Source organism: Carassius carassius, chromosome 17 (assembly GCF_963082965.1).
Source record: "Carassius carassius chromosome 17, fCarCar2.1, whole genome shotgun sequence".
NCBI classification, from domain to species: Eukaryota; Metazoa; Chordata; class Actinopteri; order Cypriniformes; family Cyprinidae; genus Carassius; species Carassius carassius.
In genome coordinates, this window is record NC_081771.1 from 5638271 (window position 1) to 5662533 (window position 24263).

Consider the following 24263-nt stretch of genomic DNA (forward strand, 5'->3'; position numbering starts at 1 on the left):
GTATATCTCTTAAGACTTTTTTAAAAATGTGTTTATATTTATTTGCCAATACCTTTAACCTAGAGTGGATCTGGGATCAGTATTTTTTTCATCTTTAGAATCTAATTTATTTTTTTATTTTTTACATGTAAACCAACTATATAAATAAGTTTAAGAGTTGAGAAATGGTGTTAAGCCATTATAAAATATTAGGATGCAACAATTATAACAGCAATAATTAGCATTTTGTTTGTATTTTAGTCTTCTTTTTCTTGGGTACCCAGACTTTTCTGTCGCCAGTACCTACTTTTGTTTTCATTAGATTTCAAAGGAAGAAGACATGAAAGGTTTCTTTCTATTTTGATTATGCAATACATTTAGAAAATGCAGTGCATGATAGAAAATCTCTGATTCTTAATATATATATATATATATATATAAAGAATCAGAGATTTTCTATCATGCACTGCATTTTCTAAATATTTTGTGCTCCTCTCAGAATGAAACTGTATTTTTGTTCTTTTTTGGGATGCATTTGCTAAATATTCTTATCATGCCACATAATTATTTTTGTTCTATATATTATTCTAGTCTATTCAGTTATAGAAATCTTATTATGAAACGAAACTCAACATTAATGGAAGCATATTTTTAACACTGCTGAATCACGGCTTAGTGGATATTGATGAAGTTTGTATCAAGACTTTTTAAAATGCACGTGTTTGTAAAATAATAATAATAATAAAATAATAAATAAATAAACTGACTGCGTTCTCCAAGGGCATGCTAACTTTTATACGTCTTAAAACAGAAGCGTACTATAGTTAGTATTGTCAAAGAATGACTCTTGATGTGTAACTCTTTTACGCAGTCGGTATGAGCCAATCACAGATCACTATTCCCGTCCAGCCCACATCACACCCGAGTTTGTTGCGTCATACATAAAAACGGTGAAAACAGGCAGCATCTCAGACTCACCGGGCCGAGCTGATAGTTTTGTTAAAATAGACCAGATAAGAAAAAGGAGGAGAAATAAACTTATTTAAGAACTTTGAGAGCTGTCAGAAGTTGTTGAAGAGAGGCATCTGAAGGCATTTACTAGGTCTCCCTTTTAAGCTACACCGTACTTAGCGAAGCTATATTTATTTATTTATTTATTGTTTTTTATCGTTCATTTTATTTAAAAGTCGAATTCTGAGGAAAACCGAGGGAAAGGGTCGAAGTTTCAACCGAGTCAACCTACATCGAGACGTCATCGAACATTTGACAAGACGTGATGGGGGACGGAAAGGTAACTTCGTTTATCCCCAACACAGGGGATAAATCCTAAAAAGACATTATGTGGAAAATGTTATTTGTCTGTAATGGTATTTCTGGTAGTTTGATTGTTCTGATTGCTGCATAGCCTCGCGAGCCTTCATCTCGAACTCAAAAAAAGTTGACAAACAAGTTACGTGACAAAAAAAAAAGCCAAAATAACCACGTACCACGTGTTGAGAGCTGTCACGTGGGTAAGAGAGTTGTGATTAACACTTATCAACGCGTTAGTGTCCTAAATACTGGTAGGTGTGGATCGAAATGAATCAGTCAATACATGGAACTCGTTTGTTTGAAGGCAAAGGCTGTGTTCTAAAAACCAGTTAAACCGCCTACATAGACAGCAATTGTGGGCATAGCGTTTTCTGGCTACGTCTCTAGCACAATGAGTTGCCTGTTAACACTGCATCTTTAGGTATCAGTGGTGGCGCCTGTGATGCCCTAAAGTGCTGTCTTTGTAGGTAACATACTGGGTTTTCACACAGCCAGAGAATCGTGGTGTATGTGCCCACTTTAATCCATCAGTTGCCAGCTCTATTTTTCTTTTATTTTTTTTCTTTACTGTTTTATTTTCTTCAATTTCAAGTACTTTGTTGGCATTTTTGGGTTTACACACAATATTGCCATTTATTACAACATTACACAAAGCAAAAATATACTATTTTCTATATAATACAATTGTTTGCTATTTGCATTTTCTTGACTAAATTCATCTTAAAATTCACCTTAAAATTAATAATAATGTTTTAATTGGAAGGCTCCATCTCTGGCTTTATTTTGGGCACCATCCAAACTAGTGACTAATACTGCTAGAGCTAGAGACTCATACGTGACTAGTAGGCTGTTATACATGGCTAACCTAACCACTGCTGCATAATGATAACCCATGATAGTTCAAGTGTTTTTTTTTAGTATTCCTGCACTCAGTATCTTTACATGATCTTGAGGGTTTTATTTTTTCTTTTGTCACGATAAAGCAAACCATAGAAACAAAAAAAAATTGAGATGCTTTAGAATTGAAAATGACTGAAATGCATTGGTTTTATACTAAATGCAGCAAGTTTCTTTAGTTAAATTAGAGCTAAAGTATTAAGAAATAAATTCAGCTGTTTTATGTTTTTGTCTAGTGTTTGGTTGACGTGCTGGAAACAATGGAGATGTCTCTAGGGAAAGGAGGGCTACAGCCAGGGAACACTTAATATAACCCTACCAGTAAGGTCGTGTTCTTGACCCGTTCCCAGCACACTGCCTAGTGTGTTGCCTGTGTTGTACAGGGCTGTTCATTCAACGTGCACACTTGCGTGCCTCTCTAATGCCAGAGAAACATGCACACGCATTGTTGTTTGTTAAGACATCCCTCGTGCTTAGTCTTTTCATACCATACCAGCTGATATTAAACAACATGTGAAGAATGTAGGCTTGACGGGAAGGTTTTAGATATTACCACCGACTATAGAAAACTTGCTTAGACATTTAATGTACATTTATCTCTCTTTTGTATGAATAGACAGCAGTGCCACACCTGTCACTCACCTGTCAGGTTTTATTATTTGTGTAGGAGAACAACTTTGTCATTCTATCTCTTTATTTTCTACTACTTTTACTCTAGATACCGTGGTTGTGTTCTAAATTGAAGGAAGCATTTTTGCTTTTATGAATATATCTCACCAGGAAATTTGTTTCATACAGACTTCCCAGGCACAATGTCATATCTAATGATCTACAAGGCATTCTAGATAACCAAGCAAATATTTAATGACTAAACAAAGATTATTTCCAGGTAAAGTTGGAAAGATACAATGAAAAACTGATAATTTAAGAATTTCATTCTTTTAATTCTTCCAGTCACTGAACAGCATGCATAAGACTGTGGGATATTATTCGCTAAAAATGTTAAACCAACCAGATTAAGGCATCTGAGTTAGAAAGACATTCATTTGAGACGTGCTTTGATATCTTTACCATCATATACTTTGTACGAAGGCAGTGTTATTAAGATTTCAGATATGGTTCAAAACATGTTATTTGATCGAATCTCTTCAAACTTTTGAAAAATGACTGCTGAGCACCAGAACAAACTTAAAATCATGTAATTGGGGGCAGGTGTACAGTTGACCTGTACTATATCAAGCAGAACTAACAAGCTTTTAGCGGAAATTTCGATTTTCGAAAATACATTTAATGCTTTTGATTAAGGATTAAACCTAAAGCAGACTGTCAAAAGATTTAATTCTTTTTCACTCTCTCAGGTCGAACTCATTTTCTTATTCACCCCTGCATGACTGCGTCTCTTTTATGTACTTCCCTGTCAATGTCATTTCAGCCTAATGGGTGCTAATAAAGGGATTTTTAAGCAGAATCGGATTATGGAATGATAGAATTCCAGTAAGGTAATTTATTTCCTTGAAAAATCAAGGGGCGAATCGGTGCAGAGTTGTTATTGTTAATGCCAGACATTTAAAAGAGATGGCAAAGTTTTTTATTGAGGTCATTTACTGTAGGTTATGTAATATAGTTTTTAATACAGCAGGGTTAAATCCTAGAGTGGCCCCATTCCAGTGAAGGATAGCATTGTTAGCACTGAAAAAAATACAGAAATCTATGTGTTGCAGTATGTAAAAGTAATTCAGTGTAGTCGTGAGTGGCTTATGTTAAACCATGATATTAGTGGAGTGACTCCCAGACTTAACAGAAGTAGAAGCTGGCAGATAGATGTTGCTTGAGAAAGAGGATGTGCCAGTCAGAGCCTCAGAGAGAGGCAGAAAGAGAGAGATCTTTGTCTTAGTTGCTGGCTCTTTTCCTTGAATACGAACCAGACAGCTTATCTTCCTCATCTTGCAGGCCTATATTCATCATTAATTGGTTCAAAATACAGGTCCTTCTCAAAAAATTAGCATATTGGGATAAAGTTCATTATTTTCCATAATGTAATGATAAAAATTAAACTTTCATATATTTTAGATTCATTGCACACCAACTGAAGTATTTCAGGTCTTTTATTGTTTTAATACTGATGATTTTGGCATACAGCTCATGAAAACCCAAATTCCTATCTCAAAAAATTAGTATATCATGAAAAGGTTCTCTAAACAAGCTATTAACCTAATCATCTGAATCAACCAATTAACTCTAAACACCTGCAAAAGATTCCTGAGGCTTTTAAAAACTCCCAGCCTGGTTCATTACTCAAAACCGCAATCATGGGTAAGACTGCCGACCTGACTGCTGACCAGAAGGCCATCATTGACAACCTCAAGCTAGAGGGTAAGACATAGAAAGAAATTTCTGAACGAATAGGCTTTTCCCAGAGTGCTGTATCAAGGCACCTCAGTGGGAAGTCTGTGTGAAGGATAAAGTGTGGCAAAAAACACTGCAAAATGAGAAGAGGTGACCGGACCCTGAGGAAGATTGTGGAGAAGGACCGATTCCAGACCTTGGGGGACCTGCGGAAGCAGTGGACTGAGTCTGGAGTAGAAACATCCAGAGCCACCGTGCACAGGCGTGTGCAGGAAATGGGCTGCAGAGAAGCAGCACTGGACTGTTGCTCAGTGGTCCAAAGTACTTTTTTCGGATGAAAGCAAATTTTGCATGTCATTCTGAAATCAAGGTGCCAGAGTCTGGAGGAAGACTGGGGAGAAGGAAATGCCAAAATGCCTGAAGTCCAGTGTCAAGTACCCACAGTCAGTGATGGTCTGGGGTGCCATGTCAGCTGCTGGTGTTGGTCCACTGTGTTTTATCAAGGGCAGGGTCAATGCAGCTAGCTATCAGGAGATAGCACTTCATGCTTCCATCTGCTGAAAAGCTTTATGGAGATGAAGATTTCGTTTTTCAGCACGACCTGGCACCTGCTCACAGTGCCAAAACCACTGGTAAATGGTTTACTGACCATGGTATTACTGTGCTCAATTGGCCTGCCAACTCTCCTGACCTGAACCCCATAGAGAATCTGTGGGATATTGTGAAGAGAAAGTTGAGAGACGCAAGACCCAACACTCTGGATGAGCTTAAGGCCGCTATCGAAGCATCCTGGGCCTCCATAACACCTCAGCAGTGCCACAGGCTGATTGCCTCCATGCCACGCCGCATTGAAGCAGTCATTTCTGCAAAAGGATTCCCTGACCAAGTATTGAGTGCATAACTGAACATAATTATTTGAAGGTTGACTTTTTTTGTATTAAAAACACTTTTCTTTTATTGGTTGGATGAAATATGCTAATTTTTTGAGATAGGAATTTTGGGTTTTCATGAGCTGTATGCCAAAATCATCAGTATTAAAACAATAAAAGACCTGAAATATTTCAGTTGGTGTGCAATGAATCTAAAATATATGAAAGTTAAATTTTTATCATTACATTATGGAAAATAATGAACTTTATCACAATATGCTAATTTTTTTAGAAGGACCTGTATGTTTGGGCACTTAATTTGACTAAATTCGTTAAAATGTTATAGGAATGCCAAACCCAAGTGGCATGTCAAATGCTGGATTTCTCAGATCTAATATACCTTCTTACCAATAGTCCCAGTTGATTTGAGTGATTTTTAGTGACAAGTTAGTTCCACATTAACACATCAAGTTTGCCAGCAAGAAATTGTTCAAATACTTTAAACAGTATATTTATTGTTTTAGTATATATAAGTGCTATAACAAGTCTCAGTTAGGTTAATATATATTATATATTATATTATATATGTTATATACACACACACACACACACACACACACAATTGCATAATAAATGCAAAAAAATAGAATACAAAAAGATTAGAAAGGTAGTTAGATTTTTTTTTTTAAAGAATAGAATTAGAATAGTGAGTTAAATTTAGAGGGTCAAATAAAGATGGAAGAGATGTGTTTTAAGCCGATTCTTGAAGATGGCTATGGACTCAGCTGCCCGGATTGAGTTGGGGAGGTCATTCCACCAGAAGGGAACATTTAATTTAAAAGTCCATTAAAGTGACTTTGTGCTTCTTTGGGATGGCACAATCAAGCGACGTTCACTTGCAGAACACAAGCTTCTAGAGGGCACATACATTCTAGAAGTATAGTCTTAATATTTCTTGAAATGCTCTTCTCTAGACTTAATTTCTCTAGCAAATACAGGTGCTTCTCGATAAGTTAGAATGTTGAGGAAAAGTTAATTTATTTCAGTAATTCAACTCCAATTGTGAAACTCATTTATTAAATCAATTCAATGCACACAGTCTTTGGTTCTTTTAATTGTGGTGATTTTGGCCTACATTTAACAAAAACCCACAAATCTCAACAAATTAGAATACTTCATAAGACCAATAAAAAACATTTTTAGTGAATTGTTGGCCTTCTGCAAAGTATGTTCATTTACTGTACATGTACTCAATACTTGGTAGGGGTTCATTTTGCTTTAATTACTGCCTCAATTCGGCGTGGCATGGAAGTGATCAGTTTGTGGCACTGCTGAGGTGGCATGGAAGCCCAGGTTTATTTGACAGTTGCCTTCAGCTCATCTGCATTTTTTGGTCTCTTGTTTCTCGTTTTCCTCTTGACAATAGCCCATAGATTCTCTCTCGGGTTCAGGTCTGGTGAGTTTGCTGGCCAGTCAAGCACACCAACACCATGGTCATTTAACCAGCTTTTGGCAATGTGGGAAGGTGCCAAATCCTGCTGGAAAATGAAATCGGCATCTTCAAAAAGCTGGTCAGCAGAAGGAAGCATGAAGTGCTCCAAAATTTCTTGGTAAACGGGTGCAGTGACTTTGGTTTTCCAAAAACACAATGTACCAACAGCAGATGACATTGCACCCCAAATCATCACAGACAACACTGGACCCAAGCAACTTGGGTAATCAGCTTCTCCACCCTTCCTCCAGACTCTAGGACCTTGGTTTCCAAAAGAAATACAAAACTTGCTCTCATCTGAAAAGAGGACTTTGGACCACTGGGCAACAGTCCAGTTCTTCTCCTTAGCCCTGGGAAGAAGGGCTAAAAAATATTTTTCTTGATGCCTTGACCCCAGCCTCAGTCCATTCCTTGTGAAGTGTACTAAAATTCTGGAATCCAGTTTGCTAGACAATCCTCATAAGGCTGCGATTCTCTCGGTTGTAGTTTTTTTTTTTTATTTATTTTTTTTTTTTTAGCCTTTTCAACTTTCTGTTAACATGCACAGCACTCCGTGAACAGCCAGCTTATTGGCAATGAATTTTTGTGACTTACGTTCCTTGTCAAGGGTGTCAATGAATGTAACGTTGAAATAAAATTAATAATCTAGCTACAATTCCTTGCGCTCAGGAAGTTTGGGTTTGACTTGCCTGGAACGGTACAAAGTCGTTAGTCGTGGTTTGAAATCGTGACTTACAAGCTCAAAAACCTGCCTGGAAGGCAGCATTAGACTACTTCAATCTGTGTGCATTGAATTTAATACATGAGTTTTACAATTTGAGTTAAATTACTGAAATAAATGAAATTGTCCTTGGCATTCTAATTTATTGAGAAGCACCTATAAATAACGAGCTGTAGACATTGAGGACTTGCCTGAGGTAGATGAAATGCTACATGACATTTTTGTTTAAAAGCTGTTTTAATGACGCGGTTGAAACACTCATTGAACGTTTATGTATACATATTTTCGGTAAGAATACGTGTACTGTTATACCCTTAGTGTGTAGTTTATCATTGTGTTCTTTACCTGATGATAGATAGATAGATAGATAGATGTGTTGTTGTGGCTTTATTTCATGTTTCTTTTGCTACAAAACATGCTACAAGATACTTTTTTTGTTTGTTTATTTAACTAAACACACAGATCCTCACACCACTGGTATTAATGTTAATGAGGCTATTGTTACGGTTCTGTTTAGTTTCATCCTGGACTTAGTTGTGTTTTCATGGACTTGTCATTGGTTTTCTTCAGTCACATGTCTTCCTTTTGTTCAGTTTTCCCGCCACTCTTGTCTTGTTGTCATGGTAATTAATTTAATTTACTTTGGTGTTCATCGTTATGGCCCACAGTCCTCCGCTGTGATCTGTCTCTCCACCCCTACGGCTTCGGTGGGCTCCTCCTTCTCTACGGCTCCACCTCAGTCCTGGGTCACACCAGCTCAGCCTTATTCCTCAGGCACTCGGGCTCCACCTCAGATGCTCGTCACCACGGCTCCACCTAGGTCTTCAGTGCCAGCATTGTCGCTTGGTTCCATCAACTCTCTGTCGTTGCCCTGGGTTCCCCTCACATCAGCTCTGTCTCCTTCGGTCGTCCTGCAGATGTTGTCGGCCATGCGGACAACACCTTGGCTCCTCCCTCCAAAGACTCCGTCATTCTTGCTGAATTCTGGGGCTGCAACATCGGGCCACAACTCCCATCAGTGCTCCTATGGTTGCTCCCACCATAGGGCTGGGTGATATGGAGCAAAAAATATATCTCGATACACGATATATATCTCTATCTTTACAGGAAAAATAATCCCCCAAAAACTACTGCAAAAAAAAAAAAAGCCAAATATTACATGTTTTGGGCCCTATAAAATGTAAAAAAAAATCTTCATTTGTTTTATTGTTACCTTATTCTGTGTTTTAGCATGTGTAATTATTTAAATGAAAAAAAAAAAATTGTCACGGTTCTGTTTAGTTCCATCCTGGACTTCTCCAGTCCCATGTCTTCCTTTTGTTCAGTTTTCCCGCCACTCTTTAGTTGTCATGCTAATTCATTTAATTTACTCAAATGTTCATCGTTATGGCCAGAGGTGGGTAGAGTACCCAAAAACTGTACTCAAGTAAAAGTACTTCTAGAAATATTTACTCAAGTAAAAGTAAAAGTACTAGTCTTGAATAGTTACTTGAGTAAGAGTAAAAGAGTATCGGATAAAAAATCTACTCAAGTAGTTAGTTACTAGTTACTTTGGGTCATATATACTGAGCCTATTTTTATTTAGATATATAGATAAAATGTATGTAATGTATGTGTGCGTGTATAAATGTATATATTTCATCAGCCTTTACTCCAATTTATGTAATTTATTATAAAACCCTGTCTGTTTACTTAAGTAACAGATATAGGTGTCATGCCATAACATATTTTTAATACGACTGACTTTATATTAAATGTGAATTTAACATTGAAAGTTAATGTGATATAAATATTGCTACTAATCTTTCATTGTTCAGAAAGAGAGCAAATAACATTTACATTATTAAAGATAATTTTCACTGACAGTCTAGATTTCAATCACTCTCAGAAACTCCCATTAAAATCACTGAAACTGTTAACACTGTGAAATCAATATCTTAATTAAAGATTCGTACACACATCTGCACTTTGTTGTTTCTGACGAGAGAATTCGCCAGAAAGAGGTATTCAGTCAGGAGCGAGTGAAGGAAGCACCGGCATTTTAGCGCTGACTCAACTGAACGCCTCTGATTGGCCAATGCTTTAATAAGCTCAAAAGAATCATGTGTGATTTGTTATAATGGGCAGCGCTGTATAAACGCATCTATCTCTGGCTCAGCGCCAGCAAGCAATCACAGATCTGAATTTAGCAGCTGATAATATGACTCGCTGAACGTACTTGCACCAGTGTGATTGTATTAAAATTAATAAAATCTTAATCGGCTATTTTTTGTCTTTTGGAAGCTGCATTCAACTTGACTCCCCTCTGTTATAAGCCACACACGTACAACAAACTAATGTCACAGTGGTATCGTGTACTGTAATCGAATGTAGCCCAAGTTATTACCAGTTAAACAGTAGACAGCACACGCGGTGTTCATCTAATAAGGATCTCCATCGCTAGCAAATAATAACCTTTGCAGATTTCAATTCAGTGCAGTTCCAGCCACGTTTTCAACGCTCTTTCTGTTCTTAAACGTTACAACTCCGAGTGAACCACTTCAGACGCTCAGCGCGTGCAGCAGGGAACTGAACGACTCATTCAAACTGATTCATGAACCAATTCACTCGTTTGCCAATTGGTTTGATCAAGCCTTTGAACAGAATTGACTCAAAAGAATGAATCATTCACGAATGGGCATCGCTCATTGCCCAGAGAAAAGTAGACGGCGCGTTTGGAATAAACTGAAGCATTATAACATTTATTGCATTAAGATAAAGTAACGAGAGGAGCGTCGTCCACAGTAACGAAGTAAAAGTACAGATTTTCCCCCAAAAATGTACTCAAGTAAGAGTATAAAGTAACCATCTTTAAATATACTCCGAAAAGTATTCGTTACCCCAAAAAATTACTCAAGTAAATGTAACGAAGTAAATGTAACTCGTTACCACCCACCTCTGGTTATGGCCCTTATTTGTCTTGCATTTAATTTGCTGCTGTGTGAGCTTTCATTTGTCTGGTATTGTCTGTGTAATACACTGCTGTCTCGCAGTTTGGAATTCTGTGGATTTATTTAATAAACCTTGTTGAATATTCAACATTTTCTTCATCCTTGGAATATTCGTGACAGCTATAAAGTAAGAGAACTTCCAGTAGCGTTGCTGTTGTTAAGTTGGTTATCATTAGCTTAGTAGTTATTGCACCTAGTTTATGATGTCTGTTGATCCTGGATGACTGAAGATACTGACATGCAAAGACACACATTTTTGAGTGAAATCAATTAAATTAAATCAAAATAAAACTTATTATTCTTATTTTTTTCCATGTAAAGTACAATGTACAAAAAAAATAAATCAAAGCAATAATAACCCAGCTTCAGCATCAGCTGTAGTCTAGAATCTAAGGCGTTAAATGTCTTAAGGAATGGGAAGATCAGTTCAAATGTTATGTAACTCAGAGCACCCCCCCCCCCCAAAAAAATGCCTCATTGCTTTGCAATGAATAGCGAGGTTTATTTGCATGCCAGTTTGGTTGCTACAACAGAGCCAGCATCCAATTGCCTGTTGTGGAAAATTGTGTTTGCATTTTTTCTACAGAAAGTGAACAAGTTAATTTGCCTCTACTGTTCATGTAATCTTCTTCTCTCTTTATTATTTTATACAATGGTGACATTTAAAATAGTTAATTTTCACTCTTATTATTTGAACAGCGAAAATAAGTCCTAACTTTGCCCTAACCTGAATATAATACACTTACACACAATGAAAGCCCTGAGCCAAAATATGTGTCCCAGTCAACTATCAGTATGTGTATCAGCAGAAGGGTGTGACTGTTTATGCTGTGAGCGGCATGAATTCAGAATGACAAAGCTAAAATTATTTTCATATGTAGCACCTATACCATTAACCATTATAACTTTTACAAAATTGTCCAAGCATAACACACATTAATATATTTTGTGGAGAGGGACAGGCCAACTTTATATATCTTTTTGATCCGTGTTCATGTAGTTACAGGTATGCAGTGTGTAACTAGGCAAGTCTGCATAGTAGTATAGGGTAAAGGAAGGAATCTCAAGAGAAAGGTTTCATAGCCAAACCAACACCCTACCCTCAAGTGAGAACGAAGCCAAATCTTTCATAATTCGAGGTTTCATCTTTCTTAAAGAGATACAGACCCTCTCCCTGCATCTGTTCTGAGTTGTGTTTGCCATCAGAACTAATGTTTCAATAGCAGGAAGGATGTAGTTAACTCCTGAATGAGGTCGGTTGTGACGAGGCTACTGTTTGTTGCCTTTTCATTTGTGCAGCCTTGGCTTGGTTAACATTTTCCAATGTGTGTGATTCTGACTTCATTTAAACTACAGAATGAATATTTAAAAACCTCCTAGAGGTTTTGTGATTGTATGTATTTGGCTTCCTGTTTCAGGGCTGGTTAAACAGCATAGTCGTGACCTATGTTGAACTGCAGGCTCTGTACACCAATATAAAGTGAAGGGGTGTGTCCACTTCACTCCTCCAGTAAGCTCTTGTGTCTTGTGCAGAGGAGTGTACGCAATATGCATGCGTGTGCAAATGAAAGGAGTCAACAACTGGTATCTTTCTCATCACTGACTGTCTGTTTAAAAAAGAGGAATACAAGCTTTGAAAATTTTTCAGAATGGAGATCTGTTTAGTCTCATCTAGCATGCTAAATGCTAGCTCAAATAAGAACAGCCTGACATTTAAAGATTTTTTTTTTTTAGAGTTGTTTTAACTTTTAAAATGAACAGATCCCATTTTCAAATTTAGACTCTAAAACTCTTAAGTAATTCTTTTTTAGGTTGATTTCCTTAAAAGGAATACAAAAAGTGTAGAACCTGTTAATGCTGCGTCTTGCAAGTTTAAGTAAACTTTATTTTAAAGGTCACGTTTTTCGTGTTTTTTTTAAAGCTTTGATTGTGTTTACAGTGTGCAATATAACATGTTCATGTTTCGCGTGTAGAAAAACAGTATTTTTCACACAGTTCACTTATCTGTATACCGCTGTTTTCACTGTCATAAAAACGGGCTGATGTCTTCCTTGTTCTATGAAGTCCCTCCTTCAGAAATACGTAACGAGTTCTGTTTGTGCCAGCGGTTCCTGTATTGTGATTCGACAGCAGCTGAGCGCATGCTGCCCTCCTGGAAACGCGATTGGGCTAGTTTTGGAGTAGTTTTAAAAAAGCAAGTGGGCAGGATTTGTCTTGAAATCCTAGCAATCCTGAACTGAATGCACATGCTTGAGATGTACTTCTAATCACAGAACGCCTTTACTGAAGAGATGCGCATGAAAATCGAATTCGATTTTTTTCCACAGCCCTACCATCTAGTTAACAAAGCTAAACAGCGTTGCCCTTTGTGTAATAAGTTACAGAAACTGTTAAACGCACCAACTTAAATAATAAAATACACTTACTGGTTGTGATCCATACACAACACTCCAGACAAACTCCAGACAAAGAGGGAACTGCTCCATTTTCAAGAATAATCTTTGTGTGAATCCGGCATTAAACTGATTCAGATTGAGAAAGCTGTCCTCAGCAAAATGTGCTGCACATAGTTTTACATGTGGATTATAATTTTTCGGGAACCGAGTTAAACATAAATTGTAACCATTGATCTCTAAGTACAGCATCCCTGGGAAGCCCAAACAAAGGTGATTGGACTCCGAGATGAAAATAACAGCGTTTCAACGACATGGCGACAAACACAAACGCAACTCTTCTTCCTCTTCTCCGTCGGAGCGCAACAAGACCACGCCCCCTTTTTTGTGTGTTCATGTGGGTGGAGGTTAGTCAAAAAATGGTTCTAGTGATGTCATTACTGCAGGAAGTAGAGGGATGTAGTCCAAATGGGTCGTTCGATGTAGGCGAATTCTGTTACATAAAATATCACGCTTGGCATTGAACTTTGAGCTTTAGAATTTTACAGATATTATTTATACTCTAACAACAACATTACACACTAACTAAAGTTTGAAACATGGGATCACGAAGAACGGGACCTTTAGGAGTGTTTGAGGCTCTTTATGACTTCTGTATGTATCAGTGATGCAACAACAGTTTTTGAGCTTGAGTTTGTCATCAGACATTCATATTTTCAAAGCTGTTAAAGGCTTGGCTTATGGGTCAAGTGGCTTTAAAACCGGAAACTAAACAGCAAGCTTTAGATGATTTTGTTTTAAAGCCGTGGATGGGTAACCATGTGGAAGAAAATTTCCATCCGAGATTCTCTCTATGTGAATAATCCAATCCAGTGATTTTTTTTTTTTTTGTATAATAAGAACCCAAACAATGACGGTGATGCCTTCAGAGGAGAGGAGGGTTTACACACACCCTTTCTTTATTGGGGCTGATTAAACCATTAGAAAGTCTTCCCTACGTAGTCCAATAGACTTGCATCATTGACTTTCACAAGTTCAGGTTCAGTCTTTGTAGTTTGCAGGAACAGTTTGTTTCAGGTCAAGAGGCACAGCTTCGCTCTAACGTCATTTCACCCAAACTTGGGTAGAAAATGTTGAAACAAATATAGTAAGAGACTGAATCATGTGAAGCTTCTCATGTCCCAGTCAAATTTTGCCTCTAAAAATAGGTAATTATATTTTTCATAAGAAAATAAAAGCTATTTTTGTACCTGAAGACTCCATCTTTGCACTGTGACATTTATTTTCATGACAATTAATCCTCCTGTTTTTATAGTAAGTAAATTATTTGCTTAAGTTAATGAAAATAATGTAGAATAATATTAAATCATAAATCACATTTGTAAAAAAAAAAAAAAAAAAACCTTATTGTATTCTTATTCTTTATCATTTTTTATTATAATATAATTTTATTTACTCAGGATTGACTAAGTAGCATTGCATTATTGCAATATTATCGCACGATACTGATTTAATGAACTTTCAGTCCCCTTTTACCTTCAGAGTTTCCTGGGTTGCAAACATATTTCATCACATTTTGTCCAGTCATTTTCAAGCCAGCCAGTCTGAAAACAAACATAATTCAGCTTGTTTTTGTTTTGCGTAGGAACGAGGAAAGTGATTTATTCTCTGAGCACTTCCCTTAAAAATTTATTAAAATAAATCTTCCAAATCTTCAGACATATAAACAAAACCTCTCAGGAGGTCATCCGTGCGAGTGAATACTTCTATTGTATTAAAAAGCAAAGGAAATGCTGATCATTTTGCACAACACAAATCTTTAAAGTCCTCCAGGTAGGGGGTGGTGCTGGATATTTGAACAATAGAATTCTTTTGAGAATACTGAATACTGGAGAAGAAATATTATTTATATGGTTCTTTTTTAATCTTTCAGACAAAAGACTCTTAAACAGCTGTGAGACAACTGTTGTCATCTGAGCGGTAGCCTAGCAGTTAGCACAGTTTGGCTAAAATAATGTTTTTCAATTTGAAGGAAGTACAGAATAAAAACAAGCTCTACAGCTACCATGACACTTATCAGAATGTCAAATAATAGGTCGCCACTCCTCTGAGAATAGTTCAGATTATTGCAGTCAGGTCTGGCCAATCTTCACTTTTGTCCTGAGTTTAATAGAGCTCTATTGCACATTGAGAGATGATGGAGATTCAAAACAATTCATTGTGTAGCACAAAATGACTCTAACTTAATCTTAATAAATGGTTTTATTCTTCCCTCAACAGCAACTGACCTTGCCACTGATGCTGACTGTCGGGACGGCTGTGATCGGCTCCCTTCAGTTTGGCTACAACACAGGTGTCATCAATGCCCCACAAAAGGTGAGTGACGAGCACATACTAACACATGCACAAACTGTGAGTGACTCTGTTCACCCCAGTATCCCAGGTGTGTCTTTGAACTTTGACATTAACACAAATGTCCTGTCCTAAACTCCAGAGGCACTGCAGAGTTACTCTGTACATCTCCTCGGGGAGATTTTGCCTTTCTTTCACATATTATTAGGCAATTTACATTTGTTAAATATAAAGCTTGTTCAGACATGCGTGTTAAACTAGGATATGAAAGGAGCTTTTCTGACTTTAACTCTATATGGACTGTATAGATCCTATATTCTTACTAAATACTCGCACTCCTCTTCCTGTCTAGAGAAACCAGAGGAGAATTTGACTTATCAATACCTGCCATAAAAAAAAATGTATGTACAGTATGTATAAATGTTTTTTTTTAATTTAGACAAAATAGATTACCATTGTAACATCTGCCATTTATCTCCATGTTGTTATCGGCCAGAGTTTTACTATCATAGATATTGTTTCAACTACATCTCAATAAATTAGAATGTTGTGAAAAAGTTCATTTATTTCAGTAATTCAACTCAAATTGTGAAACTCTTTGGTTCTTTCAGGGTCATTGTACATACTGGCCTTTGGCAAAGAATGGTGTGTTTGCTTTTACTGTTTGCGTTTCTGATGGTTGTACCGATAGTTTTAGCAAATGAGATAGGGCTGTGCTGATGCCTTAGTAGGAGTAAGATGTGTGGGTGTGGGTCTGACGCAGACCCTCTCTATAAATAATCGCTTCGATAAGATTACTGCCCCTTCAAGGGCCAGTTGTCCACAGTCCCTTTTTTCATACACTGGCAGTGGATTGGGACTGTAGACAACTCTGTTCAGCATTTACTTTACCTAAACATGGTTTCTACAACTATTGTGTTTTAAGAGATTATTTGATTAGCATATGGGAAAAGATTACATTTAGTATAAGGGATAGCTTCCTAAGTGCATGTGTCTAATAGTGATTCTATAAAAACAAACAAATAGGTGTTGTGTAACAGGTTTGTATAATGACCTTGAGGCACACGACTTTATTCATGAATGATATTTGTCATGCTGATGTGCTGGAGGGCTTTTTGCATAACTAAGGTGTCAGTCAGCTGATGACGAAAAAGGAGAGACAGGAAGTAGTACAGAGAACTGGCTTCCTGACCTCAATGAGCCAAATGATTATACAGAACAAACTTAATTTCTTACCATTTAAAACGCAGCTTGAATCTTACTGGGGGACATTCCTTTTAACTCCACAGCAGACAGTCATAGGGACGCAAAGATCCCAGAGAAATCGGACTCTCTCCATGGGTCTCGGTTTCCATCATAAAACCTTGTTACCTAACACTGAACGAGACAGTGCCACCTGCTGGACACAATTGCTCAGTACAACATTAATCTACAGAATTTCAATTTTGTTGATGTGCTAGTCTTGATGTAAAATAAATAAAAAGTAAAGAATTAAATTTACAATTAAAATTAATAAAACAAATATAAAAATCATAATGAATAAGAGTCACACTTTAATGATTAAGAGTCAAAGTACTTTATATGTAATACATTTTTTTTGATGATTCTAATTTTGATGTTTTGCTCTGATTATTTTAATTAACAAAAACAAAACCTCTTAACTACATTGTCACAATTATAACAATAATATATAAAGAACAGGTTTTTGCTGTAACTTATGTGCAGTCATGTAGTCACGTAATAAGCAGTCATGTTTTTTTTCATATTTTGAATCAGTTTTTAGTTTTATATTTTCCATTTTCTTTTTCTTTTTGTTGTTTGTAATTTTGTTGTTAGTAGTGCTCCCCCCCCCCCCCGTATATCCCTGTATAGTTTTTTTCCCCTGTAAAGTCCTATATAGTTTTTGCAATTAAAAAAAAAATCATCTTAAAACTAAAATAAAATGAAGCAATAAGCTGTTTTTTTTTTTAGTAATCATTTATCTTATTTCAAGGGAAAATGTTGCTGTATTTTTAGTCTCAGTTTTAGTAACTGTAACAACCCTGGTAATAAGTGACTGTATTTGTGTTGTAGATCATTGAGAACTTCCTCAATGACACATGGTTTGATCGATATAAGGATAACATCTCAAAAACAAGCTTGACTACCCTGTGGTCTCTGTCTGTGGCCATCTTCTCTGTGGGCGGCATTATTGGGTCCTTCTCCGTCGGGCTGTTCGTCAACCGCTTTGGAAGGTGAAATACAGTTGTAACCATTGATATTATTTTAACATTAATTATGGCACTGTCTTTTACATTTTTTAATTCCTTGTATACTATTCAGTCCTTGTTTCTGTTGATGTTAATGTTGTATTATAAATCTCTTTCTATTTTTCTCATTTCAGGAGGAACTCCATGCTCATGGCCAATGTCCTGGCTTTTGTCGCCGCAGCACTGATGGGCTTCTCTAAGATTGGGGCATCCTGGGAGATGCTCATTATTGGGCGCTTCGTGGTGGGCCTTTACTCCGGTCTGTCCACTGGCTTTGTGCCCATATATGTGGGTGAAGTGGCCCCCACAGCCCTCAGAGGAGCCCTGGGCACCCTTCATCAGCTGGGCATCGTTGTTGGCATCCTAATGGCTCAGGTATATACATACTCGGGAAGTTTTTGCTGTTTCAGTCACTGTTTGGGTGTTTCTCCATATTTATGTGCCGTTTATTGTATTGTAGATCTTTGGTATGGACGTAGTCATGGGTAATGCCACTATGTGGCCGTTCCTCCTTGGCTTTACCTTTATCCCAGCCCTGGCGCAGTGCTGTTTACTGCCCTTCTGCCCCGAGAGCCCACGATTTCTCCTCATCATCCGCAACGAGGAAGACAAAGCCAAAGCAGGCGAGCACAGACCCACAGCACCCAAACATCTCCATTTATCCAGCGTAGGAATGTTTTCATCAGTGTAAACTAATGTTTTCATTTGCCTTCAGTGCTTAAAAAGCTGCGTGGAACGACCGATGTGAGCGCAGACATGCAGGAGATGAAGGAGGAGAGCAGACAGATGAAGAGAGAGAAGAAAGTGACCATTCCTGAACTGTTCCGCTCTCCGCTTTACCGACAGCCCATCGCTATAGCCATCATGCTGCAGCTGTCCCAGCAGCTGTCTGGAATCAATGCTGTGAGCACCTGCACACACACACGTTTACTACTACAACAAAAACAAACCTTGGGCCTTTACCTTTTATATAAACTTGATTTTCATGACTAACTGGTGTTTACACATGGTTGTGTAGATATTCTACTACTCCACAAAGATCTTCGAGAGGGCCGGTGTGCAGCAGCCGGTTTATGCCACTGTTGGAGCAGGAGTCGTCAACACAGCTTTCACTGTCGTGTCGGTGAGTATGGGTATGCAAACAGACATCAGCATGAACATAATTCTACAATTATTGATTTATTTACATAGCATATATTATGAATTATATATATATATATATATATATATATATATATATATATATATATATATATATATATATATATATATATATATATATATATATATATATGGGGGGGGGGTTAAGTTAAATATATCATATATATATATATATGTGTGTGTGTGTGTGTGTGTGTGTGTGTGTGTGTATATATCATAAATATATCATATATTGTTAGTGACAAGTACACATTTCCATTGCCAACACTTAGTGTCAGATACCTTAAAGGGATAGTTCACCCAAAAATTAAAATTCTATCATCATTTACTCACCCCCAAGTTGTTCCAAACCTGTATGAGTTTCTTTGTTCTGTTGAAAAAAAAGGAAGATATTTGGAAGAATGACAGAATCAAACAGATCTCGGTCCCCATTGACTTCCATAGTAGGAAAAAATATATATTAAAAACATTCTTCCAAATATCTTCCTTTGTGTTCAGCAGAACAAAGAAACTTATACAGGTTTGGAACAACTTGAGGGTAAGTAAACGATGATAGAATTATCATTTTTGGGTGAACTATCCCTTTAAAGACATTGCTATTGCTACATTGCTACACTTTCTATGCTATGACTGCTCCACAGACTTCTTGTTGCAAATTTTGCTCACACACACAAACTCACAAACTTACTGACACACTCAAACACAGGCTCACACACTCAAACATTTAAAAAGACTCGGACACAAAGGTGGACAAAAACCAACACACACCAACCTGAACCTGGAGATAATAATAATATAATGTCTAGTCTGGTGGCTGTGATTATATATAAACCTACCAACGTCCGTTGCCATGATTTTTGGAATGACTGACCGCGAGAGGAAAAAAATGACGTTTTAGTCGCATAACATCGGTTAATGGAAACGCTGTCATTTCGCAATAGTAATATATATGTGTGTGTATATATATATATATATGTATGCAGTGTTGGGGAGTAACTAGTTACATGTAACGGCGTTACGTAATTTAATTACAAAATAAATGTAACAGTAATCAGTTACAGTTACTAAGAAAAAATGAGTAATTAAATTACAGTTACTTATGAAAATTGTAACGATTACAAAGAGGATTACATTTGAATATTTACACACATCCACATACAGCTTATTTCTTTCCCAAATTGCACTAAGACATATGACCCATAATCTCCGAGACGCGGAAAACACATTAGTAGAATCCAGTCATAAAAATGGAATTCAGCCTATAACGCGGACGCAATATGCCACATTTTGGACGAATAAATCAAAAGTAGGTCAGTACACTTGAATCAAAACCCGATATGGACTGATGTCTGTGAATATTAATCCGCAAAAAGACTGAATATGAATCCTGCACGTTCTGCGTGTCTGTGGAAATCAGGCGCTGACTGGACATCGGGAGAACCGGGACTATTCCCGGTGGCCTGGCAGACGATTTGGCCTTCTACTTTAATATTGTTATTGTATAATTGCAGGCCGAATATACTAAAGCGATTATTTCCCAATCCACCCTTCGATAATTAAATCTCTAATAAATCATGAATCGGTTAGTCGTGACTGGCAATGGTTGGGCTCGCGCGCTCTCCGCGCCTCCGCCGAACGGTTTGGATCAGACTCCGAGTAATCAATGCGAGAGAGAGAGACCGGAGTGAACTGTGTAAGCGCACAGCTGGAGCAGAGAAGCGACACTTCTGTTCAGGGTTTCAGGTGCATGTCAGTTTCATCTGTAAAGATGCTATTGTAGTTTTGTCTTTGTTTACTTAGTCAAGCAGCAGCAGCACATTGCTCGCAATCACTCAAAATACTGTATAAACGACGTCATTATTATCTTTTGTAATGTTACAGTAGTAAGTTAGCAGACAAATCATCATATTTTATCATAGGTTTAGGGGGAGCTAGTGGATACAAAAACACAACCCTTAGGAAAATTAATATAGCCTATGGTATGGCACTAACCGTAGTTTAACCATGGAATTTGTAGTAAAAATAAATACAAGTGGTAATTCATTTGCCAAAAAAACAAAATTGCACTTACAAAACATGGTAAAAGTCAAATAAAAACCTTCAGTATTAAAGTCATGAGAGAGATGGGTGGATAATGGAAGTGAAGGTGCAGTTCAGGAGAGAACTCTTAATTACGTTGCAATTCCCCCAACCTAAGGATTCACATTTTTTCATGTCAGGTCCAAAAAAATAAAAATAGGGTTGTCCATGTTTCAGAATGGGTTGTGGGTGTATGAGTGTGAGATTTCCCAGCCTATTTTTTTCCCAGTCCGCCCCTCATGGAAATTAATCTCTAGAACAGTCACTTCATGAGCATTTTTTACTTGTTTTGAGAAACTATCATCATATCATATACAAAGAGACAGCAGTGTTTCAAAAAGACACCAATGTTTCAGGAGTTTAGTACACAAAATAGGACACATGCTTATTAGATAACCGTACTTGAGTTGATGTATATGCTTTTATTTTTTTATTAACTATTTTTCCCCAAACCATTGTTAGATGCAGTTAGATGCCTGTAGTTATGCAAAGATTTGGTTTAAAAAACAGTATCTATAAACTAGTTCTTTTGATTTTAAATCTGCTAAATCTTAATTTAAGTGATGAAGGATGGTGAAAGTCTGACAGATGATTAACAGTTGCAAATTAACATTCATTAGAAATTTATAAAAGTAATCAAAATGTACTCAAAAGTAATTAGTTACATTACTTTATTAAAGTAATTAAAAAAGTTACACTACTATTACATTTTAAATAGGGTAACTTGTAATCTGTAACCTATTACATTTCCAAAGTAACCTTCCCAACACTGTATGTATGTATATGTGTATATATATGTGTATATGTATGTGTATGTATATGTGTATGTATATGTGTATATATATGTGTATGTGTATATATATATATATGTGTATGTGTATATGTATGTGTATATATATGTGTATATATGTGTATATGTATATGTGTATGTGTATATATATATATATATATGTATATGTATATGTATATGTATATGTATATATATGTATATGTATATGTGTGTGTGTATGCATTTAGCAGACGCTTTTGTCCAAATTGCATTTAGGCTAACATGTTTTAGCCAACATGTGTTCCCTGGGAATCGAACCCAAAACCTTTTGCGCTGCTAACGCAAACGAATAGTGAATCTACGTTTACTACAATTTAAGCGTTGTTATTATTTTACATAATTTCACTCCGTGTTAAACTAGCTGAAAATGTGCCCGGGTAATGGGTATTATATGATATTTAATATTTAAAAGTAAATATTTAAAATAAATAAATGCCATACATTGAATTTGCATTCATTTATATATACTCTATTTATCAAATGGCAAATTTCTGATATATGATGTATAAAATCGATAACGAAAGTGTAATAAAATGTATTTAAATCTTTATTTAATTCTTATTATTTACATTTTTTACACAATTTATTTACATTTAGTTTACATTTTAAAACTTATTCTTCTGATAATTATTCAATCAGACAGTTATTGTAAATAACTAAGTAAATGATGAGCAAGTTTTAATCAGCATTTTGCATCATATTAATATGATTTGGTATTGTTACGCAGCTGTTTGTGGTAGAGCGAGCGGGCCGCAGGTCTCTGCACCTCTTGGGACTGATGGGAATGGCTGGATCTGCTGTACTGATGACCATCGCTCTTGCCTTGCTGGTATGTAAATAATATTTTACTGCCATGGTGTCGATGTTTAGAGTTACTAATCATGCAAATAGTCATCCTTTAGGTCTAAAGGTTTACAATATATTTGATCTCACGACTTTATTGCCCTTCTCTCTAACAGGAAAAGTATGACTGGATGTCCTACATTAGCATCGTAGCCATCTTTGGATTTGTGGCCTTCTTTGAGATCGGACCGGGCCCCATCCCATGGTTCATTGTGGCGGAACTGTTCAGTCAAGGCCCAAGACCCTCTGCTTTTGCTGTTGCTGGATTCTCCAACTGGACAGCCAACTTTATCGTGGGCATGTGCTTCCAGTATGTGGAGGTAAGAGCCCAGTGATAATTATCTCAAGAAAACAGACACGTTTGTATCTGGCTGGGTTAACTTTATTCTCTCTGTGCTTTAACAGGAGCTCTGTGGGCCGTACGTGTTCATCATCTTCACCATATTTCTACTGTGCTTCTTCATCTTCACCTACTTCAAAGTCCCAGAGACCAAGGGCCGGACGTTCGACGAAATCTCCGCAGGTTTCCGCCAGACAGCATCAGGTGCTGAGAAGTACTCGCCCGAGGAGCTCAACAGCCTGGGGGCGGACTCTCAACTTTAAACCCCTCCTTCAGCCCTGCCTTCCTCACTGATCACTCCTCTGCACGCAACTACTGAGGAGAAGGGGTCAGCAGGCTGTCAATCAAACATTTCCTCCTTCCCACAGCTGCACTCGTCTCTTAGTCCCTGATACACCCTTCTTAGTTTGAAAGGCAGGGAGTGAGAGTATTATCATATTCCTTTTATCAGAAAGATAATCGTTTTAAGACGTTTGAGGTGATGTATTTTGCGTTGGAATCGCTTTGGCTTTGTCTAACTTGGTTTTATGTATTTCTAAACTGTTACTTTTGCTGTGCAATGAGAGTAAAAAATCGACGGTCTTCCGGTCACTCCTGACTGAACCGTGACACTGTTGATGTCACAAACCCAAAGGCCAAACATATGCAGATTGACAATTCAGTACTGTATTCCAAATAACTGTATCTCCATCATAAAAGGCGTGTGGCCTTGACAAGTCGAAGTTGGATTAGCTAAAAAAAAAAATATATGATTTTTTTTTACCCTAAAAATAAAAATACAGTTTAACTAAAAGCCCCATATGATGTCATCCACTGAAACAATATGACGTCGTACGTGTATGTATAATTTAACTTCTGCATAACAAGCATTTTTTTTTTTTTTTTTACTCAATACAAGATATTTTGTCCCTATATTCATATCAATCTCTTCTGTTCTAGCTTTCCAAGATGCGTTTAAATGCATTTATATTTTGCAACAAGTTCTCTTGCTCTATGAAATGCAGTTAGTTATGATCACTTCAGTGGGAGACAAACAGAACATTTCTAAGTTTTTTCATTATGTTACTTGTCACTGAATATTACATCAACCCAACTTTTTAATGTAAGGTCGTCACTTTATAATGCACAATCAGATGTTCTCTTCAATCAATGTATTAGCATCAGTGCAAGTGAATGTTGATCATAAAGTACAGCAAATATCTGACATAATGTCACTCATGAGTAATAGTTCAGATGTCAGTAGTTTATGCGTTTTGCACAGTCGAATCCCTCCAGTTGAGGGGAAATTGTTGAGTTGGGAAACACGGAGAGCGACCAAAATGCACTGTGACTCGTGGCATGATTAGAGTGCACTGAACAGCCTTCCTCTTCCTCTTCTTCATCAGAAGAAAGAGCTGCGAAACCAGACCATT

At 37.0% G+C, this 24263-nt stretch overlaps 2 protein-coding genes across 2 annotated transcripts in view; one reads left to right on the forward strand and one right to left on the reverse strand.

The window, feature by feature from the left end:
• Positions 1-16799, reverse strand: part of phc2b (polyhomeotic homolog 2b (Drosophila)) — a 62283-nt gene extending 45484 nt beyond the window's left edge. Inside the window, exon 1 of the mRNA XM_059570553.1 lies at positions 16587-16799. The gene's annotated coding sequence lies outside the window, so the exon portion shown is untranslated. The remainder of the gene's footprint in view (positions 1-16586) is intronic.
• On the forward strand, positions 923-23763 carry LOC132160848 (solute carrier family 2, facilitated glucose transporter member 1-like). Its single transcript, XM_059570554.1, has 10 exons — positions 923-1270; positions 15279-15374; positions 17424-17584; positions 17734-17974; positions 18060-18222; positions 18315-18502; positions 18618-18722; positions 22396-22497; positions 22628-22831; positions 22917-23763. Exons 1-10 carry the CDS (start codon positions 1256-1258, stop codon positions 23112-23114), a joined length of 1473 nt encoding a protein of 490 aa, XP_059426537.1. The 5' UTR covers positions 923-1255; the 3' UTR covers positions 23115-23763.
• Positions 23764-24263: the final 500 nt, after the last annotated feature.